The 20,121-nt window shown below is 61.7% G+C and overlaps 1 protein-coding gene across 13 annotated transcripts in view; it reads right to left on the reverse strand.

The window, feature by feature from the left end:
• SHANK2 (SH3 and multiple ankyrin repeat domains 2) overlaps window positions 1–20,121 on the reverse strand; it is a 453,415-nt gene that overhangs the window by 265,573 nt on the left and 167,721 nt on the right. Inside the window, exon 1 of one of the 13 annotated variants that reach the window (XM_082749135.1) lies at window positions 975–1,701. The exons of the other annotated variants lie outside the window; for them this stretch is intronic. Within the exon in view, the coding sequence (XP_082605261.1) occupies window positions 975–1,170 (196 nt within the window). The 5' untranslated portion in view covers window positions 1,171–1,701. Of the gene's footprint in view, window positions 1–974; window positions 1,702–20,121 lie in introns of those variants that run through there. 13 annotated transcript variants of the gene reach the window in all.

Below are 20,121 nucleotides of genomic sequence, written 5' to 3' on the forward strand. Positions count from 1 at the left end.
TACTTCTGCCCTGGGGATCAGGTGGGGTGGGAACCGGGGTCAGAGGTGTCATTAGGGCACATTCAAATGACAATTAGCTTAATTATCAAGAGGAGCATTTAAGGAGCTCCCCGTGTAGGGTCATTGGACACGTTTTCTGTTTATTCTACGGCGTGGGCTCCTGACCACCTTCCTGACTCCTCCAAAGTCATGTCTCCATAAACCCAAATCCATAAAGCGAGAGTTCTCTGTCTGAGAAAGTCGCCGGAGCCAACCGTGGAAATGTTGATTTTTTTTTTTTTTTTTTTTTGGTGAAAAGGGTAAAAATAACTCTTTTCCTGTCTGAAAATGATTAATATTCCACGCAGCTGTTTCCTTCTCTCAGGCGATCTGCGAACTCTAAGTGGGCGGGTATTTTCTTAGCTGTCTTTCATGTATTTATTTATACATTTTTTTTTTCCCACAACAGAAATCACACAAGGTATGACAAAAATCGCATGCACTCTCGCGGTCGCCACGCCGTGTCTGCATCCACTCCGGGAAAATGCCGCCCAGGGACGGCCAACGAGAGCCGAGGGGTGGCTCGGAGCACGCCCGCCCTGAGCCCGCACGGCCGGCGGCGCACCCTGACCTCCCTTGCCTCCGAGCAGGTGCTCTGGCTCGCTCCGGGAAGCGGGCAGACGCGTCCAAACTTCCTTTATTCTCCATATGACTCAGTTCCCGACGTGCCCTCCAGCACGGTCACCATGGAGGCACGTTCCGGAATGCAATTGTGCAAGGGGCTGGGGGCTCGGGGGCACGCACCTTCCCGCGGGTCAGGACCCCAGACCGACTACAACAAAGCCCAGTCGCGCACCCGACGTGGTCATTCCCTTCCGCGATGGCCGGGGACACCCGGCAATTTGGGGAGCGACCGGAGTCCTCCCGCGCCCCTCGGAGAACCAGTCCGAAACTGCTCGTTCCCATGCACCGCGCTCCCGACAGCTCTCCCTTACCTTCCTTCTTGGTGAAGGCATTTAACAAAGACTTCATTTTCCCTCCGACTTTGGCAGCCGTCCGCTCATTATATAACCTTCTCGGATGGGAGGAAGGAGAGGAGGGCTGCCCGGCCCCTCGGCGCTGGAGCGGCTCGGACCCGGGGAGCGGCGGCGGGCGTCTGGGCACTGCGTGCTTCCGAGCATAGCTGGGCATGCCAGACCCAGCGTGCTGGCGACAAAGCCCACCCCATATTCTGTCTGTCAGCTGGGAGCCAACCGTGCGTAGACTGGGGCTGCTCTCAAACCTTGCTGCCTCTGCAGGCGTCCGTCATGTGAGCAGGGCTACTCAGCTTTTGTGATCACTGCCTCCGGGAGGAGGGCGAGCGCGAGTCAGGCATCCTCCAGCCCGTGGCCGGGGAACCCCGGAGGCAGCCACGAGCCCGCGCCCCGACCATCCGAGCCGACACGGGCTGCTGCTCTGGCTGCTTCGGCTCTCACGCGCCGGGTGCTAGAGAAAACGCCCCGTGCTTTCCGAATTTTATTTTTAAAGAAAAAGCCAAGTTTTTCTCTGCTGCCGTTTGTCTGTCCGCTGGCAGATGCGGCGAGCGAGTCAGGACGAGACACCCGGGTCCAGAGCCTCACAGCAGACCCACATGGACCGGGCAGCCCTCGCCGGCATTCTGGAATTGCTGAGCGACCCAGATTTCCGCTGGAAGGAATCAGACACAAGTACCTATCCCTTCTCCGGCTCACCCCATTGTGGTAATTACCCTAGAGAAAACAGGATTTCCTCCCCCCCGTTCTCTCTCTCTCTCTCTCTCTCTTTTTTTTTTTTTTTTTTTAAAGAGAGAGAGCACAGAGTGCCACCGAGCCCTGGCTCGCCCTGATTCCAGGCGGCTGATCTGAGCGAGTGTCTTCAGAGCCCCCGTGCGCGTGTCCTGAGCATTTCCACCCCGAGGGAGAGGTCTGGGAGACTCCGGGAGAGTCCTATCTGAGGCGCGCCCAGGGAAGGGGCCGCAAGCTCGCGTGCCCGGCAGCAGGTGCACGGGGCTGCCTCTGGACAAGGACAGAGGGCTTCCCGAAAACGAAATGGAGCATCCCGGGGAGCTGGTTCCGTCGCCCGACGCACCTGCTGCTTGGCTGTAATTAAGTGTGCGTTTTCTCCGTTGCCAAGAGAACTGCTTCCGAAATTAAAAAGAGAGAGAGCGAGCGCGCGAGATGAGGCGGGTGAGGAAGAAGCAACGGGAACGTGTCAGTGGAATTCCGTGTGGTCGACATACTTGGGGTCGACAAAAATGGCAGCGTTCGGAGACGCAGGCACCTGCCTTGGAAGGACGGCCCGGGGGGTCGGACACCCGACCCAGTGGCCTCTCCGTGTGGCGGGGAAGGATGGCCAGTGCCGGCTGTCAAGTAGCTGCTCATTTAGGCATTGTCTCCCACTTAACACCCACAGTGTCCCATACCGCTCAGCTGCGCCCAAACTCGGCCCTAGGTGACCCCTCACCCCACCACGCTGGGTCGTAAAGCCGCACCACAGAGCAGGAGCCGTCCCCGAGGCGTGCCCTAAGAAACGCGTCTGCTCCTGGTACATTACAGCACCGACTTGCTCTCATGAGTCACGTCCTTGGGGGGGCTGAGGCGGCGCTGGCAGACCTCAGCGTCTGTGGACACGTGGGGCAAGGCTGAACAGTTAGCAGTTTCCGGACGCATCTCCCTTAGGTGCAGAGTGCCATCAGCAAGGACACAGCTGCTCCCACTCGGGGGGACCAGTGCCGTGCCCCGATGCCTGGGGCTGGGCTGGCCGCGGGCCAGGTGCCCGCCCCGGCCAGGACGGGAGGCCACAGAGATGGCCCACGAGGGAGCCCCCCTGCAGAGGCTGGGGCCCTGCCACGTGAGCCCCAGGAGCTCGCCAGAGCTCAGGGAACCCTCTGGGAGAGTGGGAGGCCCGGCGCTGCTCAGCCCTCCTCCACCGCTCTCTGCTCGATGCCCTCCCAGAAGCACGGAGCCTCACGCCGAGCCAAGCTCCCCTGCCGGTCCTCACTGCCAGCCGCACCACGGAGGGGGCACGTGCCAGGGCTGGTGGGGTGGCGCTTTGCCAGAGGCCAGTGCTGCCTCTGGAGACCTCCTCTGTGCCCCTGCTGTTGACCTTGGATGAAGGACATGGGGAAGAAGAGGCTTCCAGGGGCACGGACTGGGAAAAATCAGCCCCTTTTCTACCTTGAGAAGCAGGGAACAAGAGGGAGCCCGTCCCCTGTGCTGGGGAGCAGGGGATCCCCAAACAGCAGGGCCATGTGGCCCAGACGGGGAAGCCCCCACTGCCCCTGCTGCTGGCATACGGAGCCGCGGCTCCTCACGGCCCCCTTGCCCGTAAGCCGGAGCCAAGTCAGGAACGACGGGGCCCTGGGGCTGGTGCCGAGAAGGGAGCCCCACCAAGGCGAGGCCCAGAGGCCTGGACCGAGACCCAGGTGGCCGGTTGGAGGCAGGGGCAGCCAGGCTCTCCTCGCCAGGTTGCTGCCCACCCCCGCCCCCCACCCCAGGCTGGCGAATCGCAGGCTCCGTGCAGGCCACGGGCAGACGCGGACGCGGCAGTAAACGGCACAAGATCCCTAGTCCTCCTCTTGGGGCGGCTGGCTAGGGGAATAGGGTTTGAGGAACTGCAGGAAACACCTCTTAGCCACAGGATTCCGTTCTACACCCTCCCATTCCTTTAGCGCACTGCTGGGAAGCGGAGGAAAAGATTCACGCAAACTAGGAAGGGTTGCTCTGTGGGACTCACAGCCTGGGCTCTGCCCCAGGGAAATCCCACCTCCTGATCCCACCCACTTGGGCCATCTGAGGCCTCCTCCCCACCGGCAGGCGTGCTCTCCTTAAATACTTCCAGTGACGGGGAGCTCACTATCTGAACACAGTGGTTCTCACTCTCAGACACAGGCTGGGGCCTCCCCACCACGGAGGTGAATGCCGGTGCTGGGCTTACGTGTGCGAGTCTCCTGTCCCTTCGCATAGAAACAGGCTTGTGCCTGCCACGTACTAACCGGAGGAGAGAGGCACGGCGCTAAAAGCACAGATTCTGCCCCGACACACACACAGCCAAGGGTCTCCTTGGTGGCATTTTCCACCCTGTGCTCTGGGCCACGCTTTTCTGTGCAAACTGTTACTGGAGCTCGATGGGCTGGGGCTGCCCGCGACGTCCGTGTCGACATGCCTGAGCCGTCCGTCATGAGCCTGCGCGGCCGACGCCCCCCTGCCCGAGGGGCTGGGATCGGTGTCGTCCTGTGCAATCATGCTTTGGGTCTAGAGCCTCCCACGGTGACCCAGGGTTGCGTGAGGACAGAGAGCACGGCCCCGCATGTCACATGCACGGAGCAATCCTGCTGCCTGTCATGTGCTTATCCACGTCAGCCTGTCCTCAGGAAAGACAGACAGACATCCTGCCCTTCACGCTCACACCACGAGGCCCTGGCCCCCAGCGCTGACTCGGGCCTCTCTGGAAAGCTGGGGCAGCAGGGGCGGAGGGAGGCGTGCATGCCCGGGGATCGGCGCGCACCCTGTCCACCTCCCGGACGCGCCGCTGGAGGACGCTGAGCGGCTGGGCCAGATAAACACGCAGACGAAGCCGCAGGACGAGATTTGAACACTCGCTTCTCCCCGAGGCTTCCAGAGGCCCCGGGCTGGGTCCCAGGGGGCACCCTCTTGCAGAGTCCCCATCGGGATCCCCTGCCCCATGGCCGTAGGCTTGCAGGTATCACAGTCCAGATACCCCGAGACGGCTGGGGTGAAGCAGCCAACAGGCAGAGGGGGTCAGGACGCTTTGCGGCGACTCCGTCCCCCTGCTCGTCCAGCCACCCCGAAGGGCAAGTGAGCATCTTTTGAGTGAGGCATGTTCGATGTCCATGGACAGACGGAAAGGCATGAGAGGATCCGATGGCGGTCCTTTTGTACCCCTGCAGGAGGACAAGGATCACCCCAAAAGGAACCCCCAACTGTCAGCCTCCTGCCGGGTCCTACTGCACCAGCTCGTCGCACCCTGCCCAGCCCCAGCGCTAGCCCCTTGGTAAGAAGCACAAAATAATAAATATGCAAATTAACAATAGACAATAGAGTCCCCCAAAGCCAGCCCCCGGCCCCCCCAGCCCCCAGCCGCACGGCCCCACCGGCTGCGGCCTCGGCGCCCCCCAGCCTCGAGCTCTGATCCACCTTCCCAAACCCTCCCGCTCGAAGCCCTTTATTTGCCACGTCTTTTGACAACTGCCTGACAACAAGCTGAAAATAATTTCATTTCTCATATAAAAAAAGGCTCTTCGCACATCAGAACATTTCAAGGCTCTGAAGTCCTGGCAGGAAGGACGCGCCAGGTGTGGCAAACGCGTCTCACGAAGATGCTGGTGCGCGGGGGGTCTTGGGAACGGCGCCCGTCTGGTGCCCACAGCCCGCCCCCCTGGCCGTGGTCTGACGCCCGGTGCAGGGACAGAGCCGGACGTCTGAGGTAGGGGCTAGCTCTGCATTTACTCCCTCGGTGGCTGGGGGCTGGCTAGGCACCCCGGCCTCAGTTTCCCCATCTGTAGGTGGGAAGAACCCAGCTCGCCCCCAGGCTGCGGTCTGCTGAGCTCACACCTGAAGTGCGGGGCTGACCTTCCGGGGACGAGGCCCGGCCTGAACACTTCCCAGCTCTGCGACCCCGGGGACGTCACCTCTCGCCCATCGAACGGGCCGTGAACCCTGCTGCCTCCCAGGACGGTGGTGAGGATCAGGCCACGTGATCTTTGTGACGGTGCCTGGATGCCATGACTGTCAGCGGTCATTGAATAAACGCATTGAACTTCAGAACTCTGCTAGCAGACAGCAAGTCCTCCTGCCCGCCCTGGCCCTGCCCCATGTCTGTCTGTCTGTAAGGGGCCGGGAGGCAGCCACGGACAGACGCGTCCTCGGGGACTTCAAGCTCCCCGGATACAGGCTGGATGCCCAGCTCCCCCACCACCCCGCAAACTGGAGGTAAAGGGACAGACGCATGAACGAACCAGCGCGCGAGGTGGCGACTCCCAGCGTCTCGTCTGTTCGGAGCGTCCCGAGGTGGTTTCCCAGGCCCAGCAGGCTGGCTTCCTCGGTTATGCCGGAGCCGCCGGGGGCCTGAAGCCATCCCACTTCTCTGTCCCGTCCTGCCACATGCCGCCCTCACCCCTCCTCGCCCCAGAGGAGGCCTGCCCTGCTGAGCTCCAGGACTGCGTTTGCCCGCACCCCAAGGACAGGTCAGCCGAGCCAGGGTCCTCGACGTCCTTGCTGGGTCTGCCCGTCTCCACCCGGAGTCCTGCCTGCCTGGAAGGTTATGGGGAGCCCTGGCTCTTCCCTTCAGCGTTCCCTGGAGCCAGGGCTGGAGGCAGCCACGTGCACGGCCAGAGCTCTGACTCAGGAGGACGAGCATCCCTTCGGCGAGGCGCTCGCTCCCCAGAGCAGTGAGGGGCAGCCGGCGCCAGGCTGGCCTCCTGGGTGTGCTGTGACCTTCCTTTCCTGCATGAGTCAGTCAGACGGGTCCCTTGCTTGCCGCTGAGACCCTGGCCCGTAGAGCCGACGAGGCTGGGGCTTGGGCGTGAATCCTCCAAGACCCTGAAATTCCAGAGGGCGGCTGCTTCCCTTCCCTCTCGGCGGCCTGGCCTCACCTCCTATCTGTGCGGTGGGACGAAGGGAGAGCAGGCTGGCATGGAGACAGGGCTGGATGAACAGAGGAGCAACTGAGTCCGTTTCTCCTTAACACAAGCTCACGGAGGAGACTGGAGCCTTTTCTCAGCGAGGGGCCCGTGGGGGGCTACGAGGAGAAAACAGGACTCTAGAGGGTCTCAGTGGCCCACCAGCCACACCCAGCATTTTATCTTACAGAAGCTTAAGACCAAATGCCAAGAGCGAGAGCATGTGGCCGAGCCCAGAGCAGGGAGGCAGCAGGCCTGGGCAGGGGCGGGCTGGACCCCAGTCTTCCTGCCCACCCCCTTCTCAGCCCAGGCAGCAGACCCGGCTTCCTTCCCGCGTAGCTTTAGATAACCGCAACCTTTCTCCATCTCACAATAATTGTTAAATGAATCATACTTTTATAAATAACGCGAGATATAAAAGGCATCCCGGCAATAATGCGGGGTTATCTTTGAACAAAGACGTAGGTGTCGGCAGCACTTGTAGCGTTCCCGGCAGCCGGGGCCGCTGAGGGAAGCTGGGCTCCTGGAGGCTCCATTGAGCCCGTGGATAATCGGGGCAAAAGGTGCCCGAGTGGGGGGTCCCCTGAAGCCTCGCAGGGCCCGCGTCCCCTCCCGGGGACAGGTCAGGCTCTGTGCCAGCGGTGGCTCGGGTCGGGCACCCCGTAGGTGGTACTCACCAGTTTCCTGACACAGTGACCCGGGGTGAGGTCCGGGGGCGGGGAGAAGGGCTGGGGGTGTTGAACTGGGGGCTGACCACAGAGACGGGTGGTCTCCAAGGAGCACTGCAGAAGGAGCAGCCTACACCCTTCCCTCTGCACAGCTCACCCTCACCACCACCCTCGCCGCCGCGGCCTACAGACCACCTGCCCAGCTGCTCTGACTGGGAGGTGTGGGGGGCAAGGGCCCTATGAGCCCCCTAGGCGGCCTTTCTGATGGCTCTGACAGGGGAAACAGGCTCAGAGCTCTGAGGCGAGGCACCTGTGCCCACTTGGGCCTGTCTGCTCGGGTCCCACCTGTTCCCGGAGGCAGCTCAGTGTCCCCTGTGCCCACGCTCACCAGGTGAGCTCTCGGGGCCGAGCCAGGCCCTGCTGTACCGCGGGACCTCCTCCCTCCTCTGCGGGGCTTCCTGGGGAGACCCAGGCACACCTCTGAGTCCCCGTGGCAGCTCGGGGAGGCCGCAGACGGACTGGACGGACTGGACGGACGGGTGTGCGAGCTCCGTGCCGGAGCCCGGTATTCCCACCCGCACCTGCAGAGACCCTGGCATCGTGGCTGCCCTGCCCCCATCCCTCACACCCAGCCCTGATCCCCAAGAATGACCCTAGGGCCCCTCCCCACCCCCAGGAAGGGCAGGGTGTCCGGAGGCTCTGGGGCACACCTCGAGGTCTGCAGGGACTATGCCGATGGCCATCAGCACCGTCAGAAACGCCGTCACCAGTATCACGGGGAGGGGCCACCCCCTCTGCAGGAGCTGACTCTGACTGGCGCCCTTTTCCTGGTGGGTCACCAAATGATGGGATCTGAGCTGAGTCCTGGCGTAGCCTCTGACTCAAGGTGGGACTCAGTTTCTCTTCTGTACCGTGGGGAGGCTAGCCCCCACCATGCTGGGTTCGTGAGGTGTCTGAGAGGGCCCCACAGACGTGGCTGCCTCCCAACCTCCCTCCCCTCCGGGAGTGCCCTGCAGGGTGGAGGAGGCCTCCCCGGGACTCAGGTGGGAGCTCCGCTTGGTTTCCCACCGTGGAGTAAGGCCCCCTGAGTTCCGGAGGCTGGTACGTTCACAGACGGCTGGCTTGCCCACAGGGGCCCCACCGGGAGCCGGGCTCTCAGTTCCCAAGGGGGACCGCACCTGCTGGGGGCAGCAAAGTGTGGGTCTGAGGAGTCAGGACCTCGTCCTGCGTCTGCCCCCTGCCTCCTGTGACCTCGGGCACATCACCGCGGCTCTCAGGGCTGAGCACCCAGCCTGAAGGGGGTTCGAGCTCACAGAGCCCAGGGTTCACTCCAGCATCTGTGGAGTCCCAGGTGCAGAGGAAAACACTTCCCACGGAAGACCCCGTGGGTTTGAGCCGTGGGAGCCCACGGACCGGATGCATCCCCGGTGCATGCTGGCTTCCCCACGAGCCACCGGGGTGGGTGCCATCTGCAAGGCCCCGCCTCTATCCTACCTGACTGCTCTGGACATGAGTGACCGGACCGCAGAGGCCAGGTCCACACAGAGAGCGCCACCGGAACCACACAGGGAGAGAGCCCCATGTCCCGGCGCATGCTGGAGAGCCGACTGCACCCAGCCGTCCCCCACACAGTGGCCATCCTGAGACGGCCCGAGGGTGGCCCAAGTGACCCCATGCCACAGACAGAGCAACTGTGTCCCCACCAAGCCCCTGTGAGAAGCCCTCACCCCTGAGGGGAAGGTGCTGGGAGGTGGGGCCTTGGGCCGTGAGGGAGGAGCCCCCCAGCTAGGATCAGGGCCCCACCGGAAGAGCCGCAGGGAGACGATGTCTCTCTGCGTGTGGAGACACTGAGAGCAAGGGGCCGTCTGCAAACCAGGAGCTGAACTGGCCAGCATGGTCATCTCTAGGACCATGAGGATAGACGCCTGTTGTCAAAGCCACCGGCCTCTGGTGGCTTGGTAGAGCAGCCGGAGCAGACAGAGACACCATACGGGCAGACCACATCACTCCACCCCTGTGGGCCTCCTGGGGACCGGAGGACAAGCTGGCCGCTGCCCCTGGCCCTCCACACTGCCCCTCACCTGCACAGGCCCCGGCCAGCCCCTTCTGACGCCCCAAACACACATCTGACCCTTCCCTTGCTGGGGTCTCCACTGGACGGGGCCACCTGCCCTTCCCGTGCTGGCTCGGTCCAAGCCCCAGCCTCACTCTCACGGCCGCCTTGCCAGAGACGAGTCGGCCACATCCCTCTCGCCCTCCTTACGCTCCTTCCACTGCATCGATCAAACCTCGAAATCACGCTATAGGAGTTTGCCTGTAATGGCTTTTTCCCTCCAGGAAAATGTTGGCAGGGCTAAGTCTATCCTGTCCACCCTTCCTCCCTGGCACAGAGCTCAGTTCCTCCCACGTGAGTTTGTTTCCTATCTTCATTCAGCAGAGGAGTAAAGAAATGGAGGGCACCTTCCCGCCTCTCGTCCTGGACCTGGTGGTTGAGCCGTTTGCTTGGCCTCACTGCCTGCGAAGTCTGCTCCTGGAACCCTTCCTGCCACCAACACCGTCTCTGCACAGCTAGATCTTTCTGGACGGCATTGGCCAGGAGAGGGGGTTCGCACACCTTTCTATCTTCAGGCTATAGCACACGACCCAGCACAATGTGGGGGCCCATAAATCCACGTGCTAGTTATGTTCGGTCCTTGACCAGCCATGTCAATGACTGGCTTGTCTGCTTCTGTTAATTGTGGTTTTCTCTGCACGTCGCATTTTCCCCCAACTTCTTTGTGTGTCTAGTAATCTTTGATTCCATGTCAGACATTGTCTTTGACATGTTACAGAAATTCTGGATTCTGTTACTTTTCGCTGATGACTAGCAAATTCTTCTAGCAGGGAAGAGAATTATTGGCAGAACACGCCATTCTGTGAAGATGTGGCTTTAGGTTTGTGTGTGTGTAGGGGTGGGGAGCGGGAGAGGAGATCTACTGACTTGGTCCTAGGATAAGATTCTGACATCACAGGTCCTTCTGAGTTTCCAGCAGAAAACCCAAAATATTTCCCAAGCTCCTTGAATGAGGCAGGGCTCAACTTAACACTCGTCTCTCTCATGGGGGAAAGACTGAAGCCTCCCTCAGCTGTCTGAGATTTAAGCTGCTGTGTTCCACTAGGACCCCTGGACTCTCCTCCAGAACATTAGTTCAGAAATCAGTCCAGAACTTGAGGAGGAGTTTAAGTGCAGATTTGGGGCTTGTCCCTTTGTAGGATTTCTTGCCTCTATTTCTGGCCACTCAGGGAGCCCTTACCCTGACCCATAACCACTGAGGTCTCAATTCAGCTCACTTTCTGTCAGGGGGATCCCTCATTAATGCACGTCTCCTCCGGGAGACTCCTCCGGTAGACTCCCCTTTCGTCAAGGGTCCCAAGTTCTGTCTGCCTTTGGTTTCCCGCCAAAGCCTATAAATCACAGTTGCTATTTTTGGCCAGAATTTACCGCTGTTACCAGCAGGAGGGCACATGGGATGCGAGCGGTTCTGCCATTACTGGAAGGCAGGAGTCAGGGGCTCATAAATACATATTAAGCAAAGAAGTGCTGTGTCCCAGTCATGTGCGCCCGCACACACACACACGCACGCACACAGAGTATCTAGCAGCAAGTGCCCGATCTCCATGTCTGGAGACAGGATGCATGCCTAGTGGGGAAACTGTGTGTGTCAAAGCAGAGAGGCCCAGGGTGAGGAGGCCTGGGGGCTTTGGTGACGGACCATGTCAGCAGAGAAGCCCGGGGCAAACATCAGCTTCTGGCACCCCGATGTCCTTGCCGCCCGCCTGGGCAGCCTCGCAGACCCTGAGACGGTGGACTTCAACACCCCTGAGTCTGATGGACATGAATTTTGAGCACCTCCGTTGGCTGGAGGGATGGGCAGGTGCCAAGGCAGGGCCCCACCTCCCAGATCAAGGTGTCACCTGGTCGGCACCTGTGCAGGTGCCAGGATGCCCTGGAATGGGAAGCGTCAGCACCAGTGCTGAGTGAGCGGCCGGTCGGTCCCCACCTGGCTCATCACTCGAGCAGATCCTGCTGCAGGTTCATCTTTTAGAAACTAATTAAGCCTTGGTGACCGATTTAACCTTCAGATGAATTCCTTCCAGAGCTGAGCTGGCAGCAGAGTTCCTATCAGGCACCGTGGCCGGGAAAACCCCCAATCCAGGAAGAACCCAGCCCCACAGGGTGGGGGAGCAGGGCGGGGATGGCAGACCTGGCGTGGGCCGGCCAGCGGGGGAGGAGACACGGACACTGGGCGCGGAGGACGTGGGCCCCTGGTGGTTTCCCGACACGGTGACAGCACATGCCATCCGGGATGAGCAGAGTGAGGGGTTCGGAGGACAGGGGCAGTGTGGCTGTTCCTCGGACGTGAACCCCAGCACCATCACCGTGGCTTCCCATGGCCAAGCGCCACCCACCGCCGGGCCTGTGGCACGTGTCCTTCTCTCCACGCCCAGCTTACAGACATGGAGACTGAGACCCCGAGAAGTCCCGGAGCTCGCTCCCTGGGCCCTTCACTCCAGGGCAGTGCCGGCCTCACTGTCCTGGGCCCACAGGGTCCCAGCCAGCCAGAGGTGCCCTGACCCATGGATGCTCACCTGGGAACCCAGGGGCAGGGGATACTGAATGAGCAGGCTGACTCGGGTGTCTGTGTGTCCCCACCCCACCTCTGCTCGGCTGTGAGCCCTTGCCTCCCTGCGCCTCAGTTTCCCCATATGCCAAGTGTGGAGACAACTGGAAAGTCCTCTAATGCTTCCCCAGCTGAAAACTCCAAGGACCTTGTCTGCATGAGGAACATTCTTGTCTGAGAGGGGCAGAGGGTCCCCAGCGCTGACCGGCAGGATCTCACAGATCACCTGGGGAGGCTGCAGCCTGCCGACGCACGACCTCCTGGGCAGGCTGAGGACAGGACCCTAGGGTCTCAGCCCCCGAGGCACTAGAGCACTTCTGAGACTCAGGTCAGCTCAGCACAGGCCAAGGGACTTGAGTGAGCTTCCCGGGGGCCTCACAAGCAGCCCAGCTCTCTCGGCTCTTGCTCGGGTGGAGCAAAGACACGGGGCCTTGGAATAAGCGTAGAATGACCACAGCAGCAAGGGACACAGCGGGTAACGTCTGTCTGTCTCCTGCCCGGAGCACAGCGGGGGCCGATTCCTGCCCTCGCCACGTGCCGGAGCACCCTAGGGCCCAGAGCGCATCAGGACCTTTCCTAAGGTCACGCCCCGGCCAGACACGGGCTGTATCTGAAGCCGTGGCATCTGCCCTTGTGCCATCCCTGACCTGGCAGCTGACCCCACGCCCCGAGCCCTGCAGGGGGCCTGGAATTCCAGGCCTGCCCCCCTGGGTCCCTGCCCCACAGAGTCCGGGTCTGCGTGACCTGCCCCCCTGGGTCCCTGCCCCACAGAGTCCGGGTCTGCATGGCCTGCCCCCCCTGGGTCCCTGCCCCACAGAGTCTGGGTCCGCGTGACCTGCCCCCCCTGGGTCCCTGCCCCACAGAGTCCGGGTCCGCGTGGCCCCCAGGGCCTGCACCCTCTCCCTCGCCCTCCGTGGTAAGCTGCCCATGCATGCGGCAGCTTCTCGTAGGCCTGTCCACTCGTCAGCCTGACCCAGCAGTCGGGGCAGGTCGCAGCTGCTGTCCCAGCCCAGGGAGCCGTCCTGGAGCCTGCACTGGCCCAGACCCTGCTTCAACCCCAGAGGTGACAACCATCTGCCCTCAGCAGTGGCCCTCAGGTGTGTCCTACGCTCTTCCTGGCGTGGCCCTGTCCCTGTGGCACAGGAGCACAGTCTGTGTCCTCACCCGCCTCTCCACGCTCCGCTCAGCAGCCCACCTGCACGGGAGCCATGGCGGGCCGTGCATGGCAGTAGGAACGGGTAGGTCACCCTGGAGGGCTCCCGTGGCACTGGACCATCTCCGGCAGCAGCTTCTATCAGGAAAAGACTCCGAAACTCTCTCTCATTCCTTTTTAAGGACATTAGAAGTCAGTCTTGCCTTCGCTGGACTTGGGGCCAAAACACAAGCTGGGAAGACAAAGCCAGTGTGTGGGAAACAGCGCTGTCCTGCGTGGGGGCGGTCAGGGCCATCCACGAGACCTTCCAGAGTCACTGTGGGGGAGCCTGAGGTGGCCAAAGTCCGAGCCACGGAGTCCGAGGCCACGAGGTTACCAGGAGGACCCGGCAACCTGCCGATCCTCGCTGAGCTCGTGCCGAGGTCTGCTGTGCAACCTCAGACAGGCTGTGTGACCTCTCTGAGCCTGTTTGCGAGGCTCCAGTGGTGCCCTTCACACTTGGTCCTCTCAGGGGCCCCTTCAGCTGGAGGAGCAGGCCAGGGGGGCGTGGTCTACAGCCTGGCACCGGCGAGCGCCTGCCCTGCAGAGAGTGTGAGCCCCTGAGCACCCTGTGCACTTGCTGAGCAGAGTCCCAGGTTCAGGGGCACATTGGCCTCGGCGTTGTCAGAACCGGCTCCTTTGCACAGCTCAAGGCACATGCTCAGGGACGAAGTCGTCCTGTCTGCAAGCTGACGGAGGGCTTCCGTGAGACTCCCGGGGACAGCCAGCGGGCTCCGGATGACCAGTGGTGCATGAAGGCCCAGGGCCCTCCCTGCAGCCCTTGCCCGAGCCTCTGCCTTCAGGCCCTGGCCTGGGAACCAGCCCTCCAGCCAGGGCCAGGGCGCTAGACGCGAAGATGGGAGGAAGACCCCGGCTCATCAGGAGTCAGCTTGGAAGTTCACATTCTCCCCCGCAGGCGACATCTTCAGAGGAGTCCCTGGTCTGGGCATGTGGGCACAGGAGGGGCCCCAGGGGGAGGGTCAGGGACTCACACCTGACACCTGGGGACCAGATCTGCCTGCAGAGTCTTGTCTGTCTGCGTCTGGGGTGCTGAGAGGCAGGGAGAGTCCAGGTCGAAGGCGGGCAGTCATCATGCGCTTAACCACATGGTCACTTGGTCTGCTTCCGACTGAGCAATTATGCAAAAGCCACAGAGGTGAGTGGAGAGGCAGGCGTGGTTCCAGAAGGTTCCCGCCAGCCAGCACGATACTCTGTGCTGCGCAGGCTTGAGGCAGGGGGGTGGGGGGGGCAGCCAGGCTGGCGACCTTTCCCTGATGTCCTAGGATGGCTCAGAGGGGCAGCGTCTCTTCCACACAGGCGGCTGCGTTCCGCCGGGGTGACCTGGGGCTCCGCTCCTCTGTGTGTCCCACCTCCGTGACCGGGAGACGGTGAGTCTCTGCTGTTCCAGCCCCATCTGTGGTGTTCGTTCCTGCACCCTGGCCTACAAGCTCCGGCGTCTTGGGTGAACAGCTGGAAGGGACGACACTGAGGGTTTGGGGAGAGCCACGTCCGGTTCCCAGATGGAAAACTGCATGACGGTGTCGGTGTGAACGGTTCACCAACAGTGTTGGGTGAACAGGAGGAAGAGGAGGTCCCCCTTCCTCCTCCCTGTCGCCTCCCCAAAGACCCTCGAGCCCTCCCGGGAAGGGGCTGTGGCACGGCACATGGAGTCGGCCTGGGGAACAGCCCGAGCCAGCCCACTGCCGGCCCCACTCACGTTTCTGCACAGACAGAACCTTCTCGCACCATCGTCCCGATCACAGGGGTCCCTCCACAACATTGGCTCCGCTCATGAAGGCTCGGCTTAAAGAAACCCAGCCGCGTCCTATTTCCTAACTGGGTCAGCCGAGTATCCCGTGAATCAAACTTGAGCCGTTCACACCGACACCGTCATGCAGTTTTCCATCTGGGGACCGGATGTGGCTCTCCCCAAACCCTCAGTGTCGTCCCCATGGGCCGCCTTCCCGACGAGGAGACCCGTGCGGAGGCCACGTGCACTTCCCAACCTGGCCCGCCGTCCCCCGCGTCACGGGACTCGGACACCCTCAGGCATCGGTGCCACAATGCGTGGTCTTGGGCTTTGCCTTGCAAGGCGTTTCCGCCACCGTCCGGCCTTCCGAGCGCTGGGCACAGCAGGCGCAAAGTCCTGACCGGGACGCGTCCCTTACAGCCAGCGGGGGCGGGGTCTGGCTTCCGACCTTCGTAAGCGCCGGCGCCGTCTCTGCACACGGGGTGCCCTCCCGGATCGCCCCCCGGCTTCTGTTCCTGGGAGTGGACCTGCCGGGCCGCATGCTGTGCACGTGTCTCGGCTCTGAACACACATTTCGCAGATGTGCTTTTCCCCCGAAGAGTGACTCCCATGTACACGACCAGGCGACTGCAACCAAGTTTTTTTTTTTTTTCCCCTCCTTAAAAGAAAAAAAAATTCTCTTCTGGAGCGAGAAATCAAGAAAATGTGTTTCAACCAGGGAACAATCCGTTCAGAAAAGTGAGAATGTCAGCAGCGGGTGGATCATCCGAGCGGATCGAGTTCCGCCCGAGACCCACCCAAGCCCGAACGGCTCCTCCTCGCAGGGGCGCGGAGCTGGCTCGGCGCCCGCAGCCCCCGGCAGCCCTCCGAGCCCGCGAACGGGCGCGCCTTCCCCCACCTGCCCCCGCACTGGCCTCCCACAAGGACGGAGGCAGGATATCCGCCCCACCCCGTCACCCGCAAGACCGTCCCACAGTGGGGCGCTGCGGCGGGGCTGTGAGGGGACCCCTGAAACGCAATCCCCACGAGAAACGGGAGACGGAAGAGAGAGCAGCCCCGTGCCGCGAGGAATCAGACGGGGCTCAGTGAATGAACAGGCACCTGCCGTAACTAGAGACGCCGCGCGTCCCACTGAAGGGGACACTGTGGGAGGAGACGCTTGACACAACCCGCCCGCGTTTGTCCCTGGCTCCCTGAAGTCAGACGACACACAGCGCACAGTGGGGCAGGAAGTGGGGCTGCCGTGGCTGGTCCTCGTCTCTGGGGAAACGTGAGGCCAAGGGTTGCCCAGCGCCTCAGGACGCTCCTCTGTGAACGGTGGACACGGTGACACGGACTGGTGGGCAGGAGGCCCCCGCCCTCCTCCAGCAAGCCCACAGGAGTGGTGGCATGTCTGGCCACCACGCCAGCCCCAGGAGGGGTGGTATCCCCATCCCGCCAGACCACGGAGGCAACTTCAGCTCAGAGAGGTTCAGTAATCCACCCGAGGCCTCACAGCCTGGACGCAGGCCGAGGGCCCGGAGTCTGTTCTAATTTGAAGCTCTCCGGCCCCGGCAGACCTGTCCCCACCGTCGGTGCCGTGAGCACAGAGCAGGGTCATCCAGACGGACACCCTGGCACAGAGGACACGTTCAGAGTGCGAGAGGCTTTTCCGGGATTTACCTGTGTTCACGTGAGAACGCCTGCCTCGGGCCAGGCTTCCCTTCTCTACAAACTAGGGAGAACAAGAGGGCTGCAGCCTTCATTTTATGGACGGGGCAGAGGCCCAGGCAGGGGGAAGGGGCCCCACCAGCACAGGATCCTGGAAGGGTCTTGGGGAGACTGAGGCACAGGCCTCTGCTCTAGGCCTCATCTGAGTGACCCAGCAGAGTCGAGGCCCCGGTAGGCGGCCGTCCCTCCTGTCAACCTGGCGCGGCAATGTCCACGCCTTTGTCAGCACCATTCCGGCGACGGGGTCCCCCAGATGTGGCCGGTCACACAGGACAAGAGAGCAATGCCAGGAATCACAGCGCCCGTCCCAGGAGCTGCTGTCGGTGTTAAAAATGGCGGGGGGCACGCTTGGGTTCTAGATCACCCCCCCAGGAGGAAACCATCCCTGCCCCACCAAGGGTCCTAGAATGGCGACCGGCCCTGAAGCCTGCCTGGGCATCTTGGAGCACAGAGCAGCACCCCAGGGTCCACTCCCACGCCCCAAGCCCCAGTTCATCTGCTCATGGCCCCGGGTTCACGGAGGGGGCCTTAATGCCACGCAAACACACCGGCAGCCTGCAGAGGGACGGGCTGACTCGGCTCTGCCTGGGAGGGAGCCCCGACCCCTGAACCCTGAGGGCCAGCCCAGTGCCCACTGGAAGGCTCGGACCAAAGCTGGGGTCAGGGTGGGGCAGGACTTGGGGACCGGGAGGCTGGGTGGGCTAGGGGACCTGGCCAGCAAGGGACTGGGCTCCTCGTGGCGCTGGGAGGCCTGCAGGGCCTGGGGTGGGGTGGCTGCTGTCCACTTCCAGCTGCTGGAAAGCGTGAGGTCCCTGCTCTCCTGCTTATGGCCCATGAACCAGGAGGACGGCGACTCTCCCAGGACTTCCTCCCTGAGGCTGTTAGCTGCAGCAGTATTATTACTACTTCCTAAAAAAGAAGCCAGAACCCTGGATTTCTACATGAAATCTCCTGATTTTAAATGCCGACTCGTTGCTATTTTATCAAAATGTGTCTTACAGGATGGGTAAGAGCATCTGCCCGGGAGCCGTGGGGAACTTGGGGGCTGGGGTGTGAAAGCGGCCCCCACCCCGGGGTTGATTCAGCGTCGCTTTCCCGAAGCGTGTCCCACAGGGCTCTGGAGAGAGACTGTACGGCAGAGTCTGGGAAATGCCAGATCGTGCAAACTCCCCGGGCTTCTTTATTGCAGGACTTGCCAGGACCTTTAATGTTCTAAAATGCATCCCCAGGGTCCAACGAGGGACTAAAGCAGGCAGCATTGTGAATGGGATTCGCCCCCAGAGCTGAGTTTTGTGGAGCCGCTGTGGACCTCACTACAAAGCAGCACGTGTGTGCGCCCGCGCGTGCCCAGCCGCCGGAGAGACATGCTGGGACGGGATGCGGGCGCGCAGGCCATCGTGACGCAGGCGCGCAGGCCATCGTGACGCAGGCGCGCAGGCCATCGTGACGCAGGCCACCCATGGTAACACTCTGGGTCCGACCTTGTGTTTAGAATCATGGCCCCGGTCTCATCCCCGACTGCACAGGACGGCGAGGTGGCTCTCCCCGCGGGGGCCGGAGGGGCCCTGGCTCGGGCGGGCCGCAGGTCTGCCGCAGCAGAACCCGGGTAAGCAACCGCACCTCTGGGCTCGGAGCCACGCTCCCTCGGGGGACACCCCAAGCACCCATGCGTGAGGGTGAGCAGGCGGACCCACGTCCGCTGTTGCAGACTGTTCCCGGGGGCGGGCTGTTCCCCCAGGAGAAGGGGCCCCGGGGAGCAACAGCCAAGCAGAACCGTCGCCCCAAATGCACGGACAGCTGTCACCTCTCACGTCTCCCGGCTGCGGATCGGGTGGAGAGGCCCCAGGTCATCTTTTTTAAAGAAATTATTTTCAACTGTGGTAAAATGCACATAGAGTACAATTTGCTCAATGTTTTAGCTCAATGCGTGGCTCAGGGCACTAAGCAGATGCATCATGTGCAGCCGTCCCCACCAGCCGACTCCAGAACTTTCCACCATCCCAAATGGAAACTCTGTCCCTGTGAGACACTGACCTCGACCCTCCCCCGGCCCCACCGTCCACTCTATGTCCCCGAGACACCGATCCCAGCCCTCCCTACCCCCAGTGCCCAATGTCCACTCTCTGTCCCCCTGAAACACCGACCCCATCCCTCGCCTGGCCCCGGCGCGCATCACCCTGCTCTCTCGCCTCCGTGGATGTGGTGACTCCGGGGACCTCGTGGTAGCATCACACAGAATCTGTCATTTATTCAGCGTCTGCTTATTTCACTCAGCATCACGTCCCTAAACTCCATGCACGTTACCAGTGTCAGAATGGCCTTCCTATCTCCTTGAATCTCCATGACGGCAACAAGAGATCGATCCTCAGATGGCCTGATGGGCTCAGAGAAGTCAAGCAACTTAACCAAGGTCACACAGCTCCTGCTGGGCCTTGACCCTGGAGCCTCCCAAGTCCCCACCCCAGGCTTGCTACAGCCCCAGGGACCCCCGAGCAGAAGGCAGGAGCATGTCCTCTCTGGAGGAGTGATCGCTGAATTAGCTTTGGGGGTGGACACGCAAATCCCTACGCCCTGGGCCTCCCTGAACAGCAGAAACCCATTCTCTCACAATGTTGAGGCCAGAAGAGCCAACTTGGACCTCACAGAACTGTGCTCCCCCATGGCCTTGGGAGGACCATCCTTCCTGCCTTTTCGAACCGCCGGTACCTCAGTGTCCCTGGGCTGGGGCCGGTCCCACCAGCCCTGTCTTCCCTCTGCGTATCTGTGGGTCTCTGTGCCTGCAGCTCCCCCTGCCCCCCGCTTTTCTATAGACGCCAGCCGTTGGATTTAGGACCCGTCCTAATCCAGTATGACCTAATTTCAACTGAACTAATTAAATTGCAAAGTTCTTATTTCCAAATAAGGTCATGTTCGGTGGTTCTGGGTAGACGTGAACTCAGTGAAATCTCCCGGGAAAGGGACATCTCAGTGGTTGGCGGCAGTGGGTTACCTCGGAGGGACAGGGGTTTGGGCGATTTTTGCCGGCGTGCGCATTGTCAACTGCTGTGTCATTTCTGTGGAAGATCAAACGTTACCTCTCCGTTAGGAAAAATTAGAGAGATAACAAATGAATCATATAGTTTGATAAAGAGTGAGATTATAGAAATGCCCAGAGGCACCTGCTCGCACCCCAAAATGCTGGCATTAATCCTGGCGAGTCCACCCCAGAGAAGGTGACCAGTTCGTGGTTCGAGAAAGCTTGGTGGCTTTTTACCGTAGCCGCCACTGCTACCCAGACGAGCCCCCGGCGAGTGCCAAGTAAGCTCAGGGGACTAAGCGGGCTCTCAGGGGCCCGAATCCAGCCTTGCACCCCAAGTGGGCACACCCCTGGCCGGCTGGAGGGAAGGGGGCTGCGGAACTGTGCTGAACAGACCCTCACACACCCCAGAGGGTTCAACCACGGACCTGTAGCCGGAGAGGTCAAGATGGGAAAACTTCCACATACCCAAGGACAGAGTCCAGAG

The sequence above is a fragment of the Mustela nivalis genome, assembly GCF_964662115.1.
Source record: "Mustela nivalis genome assembly, chromosome: 9".
In the NCBI taxonomy this organism is placed as follows: domain Eukaryota; kingdom Metazoa; phylum Chordata; class Mammalia; order Carnivora; family Mustelidae; genus Mustela; species Mustela nivalis.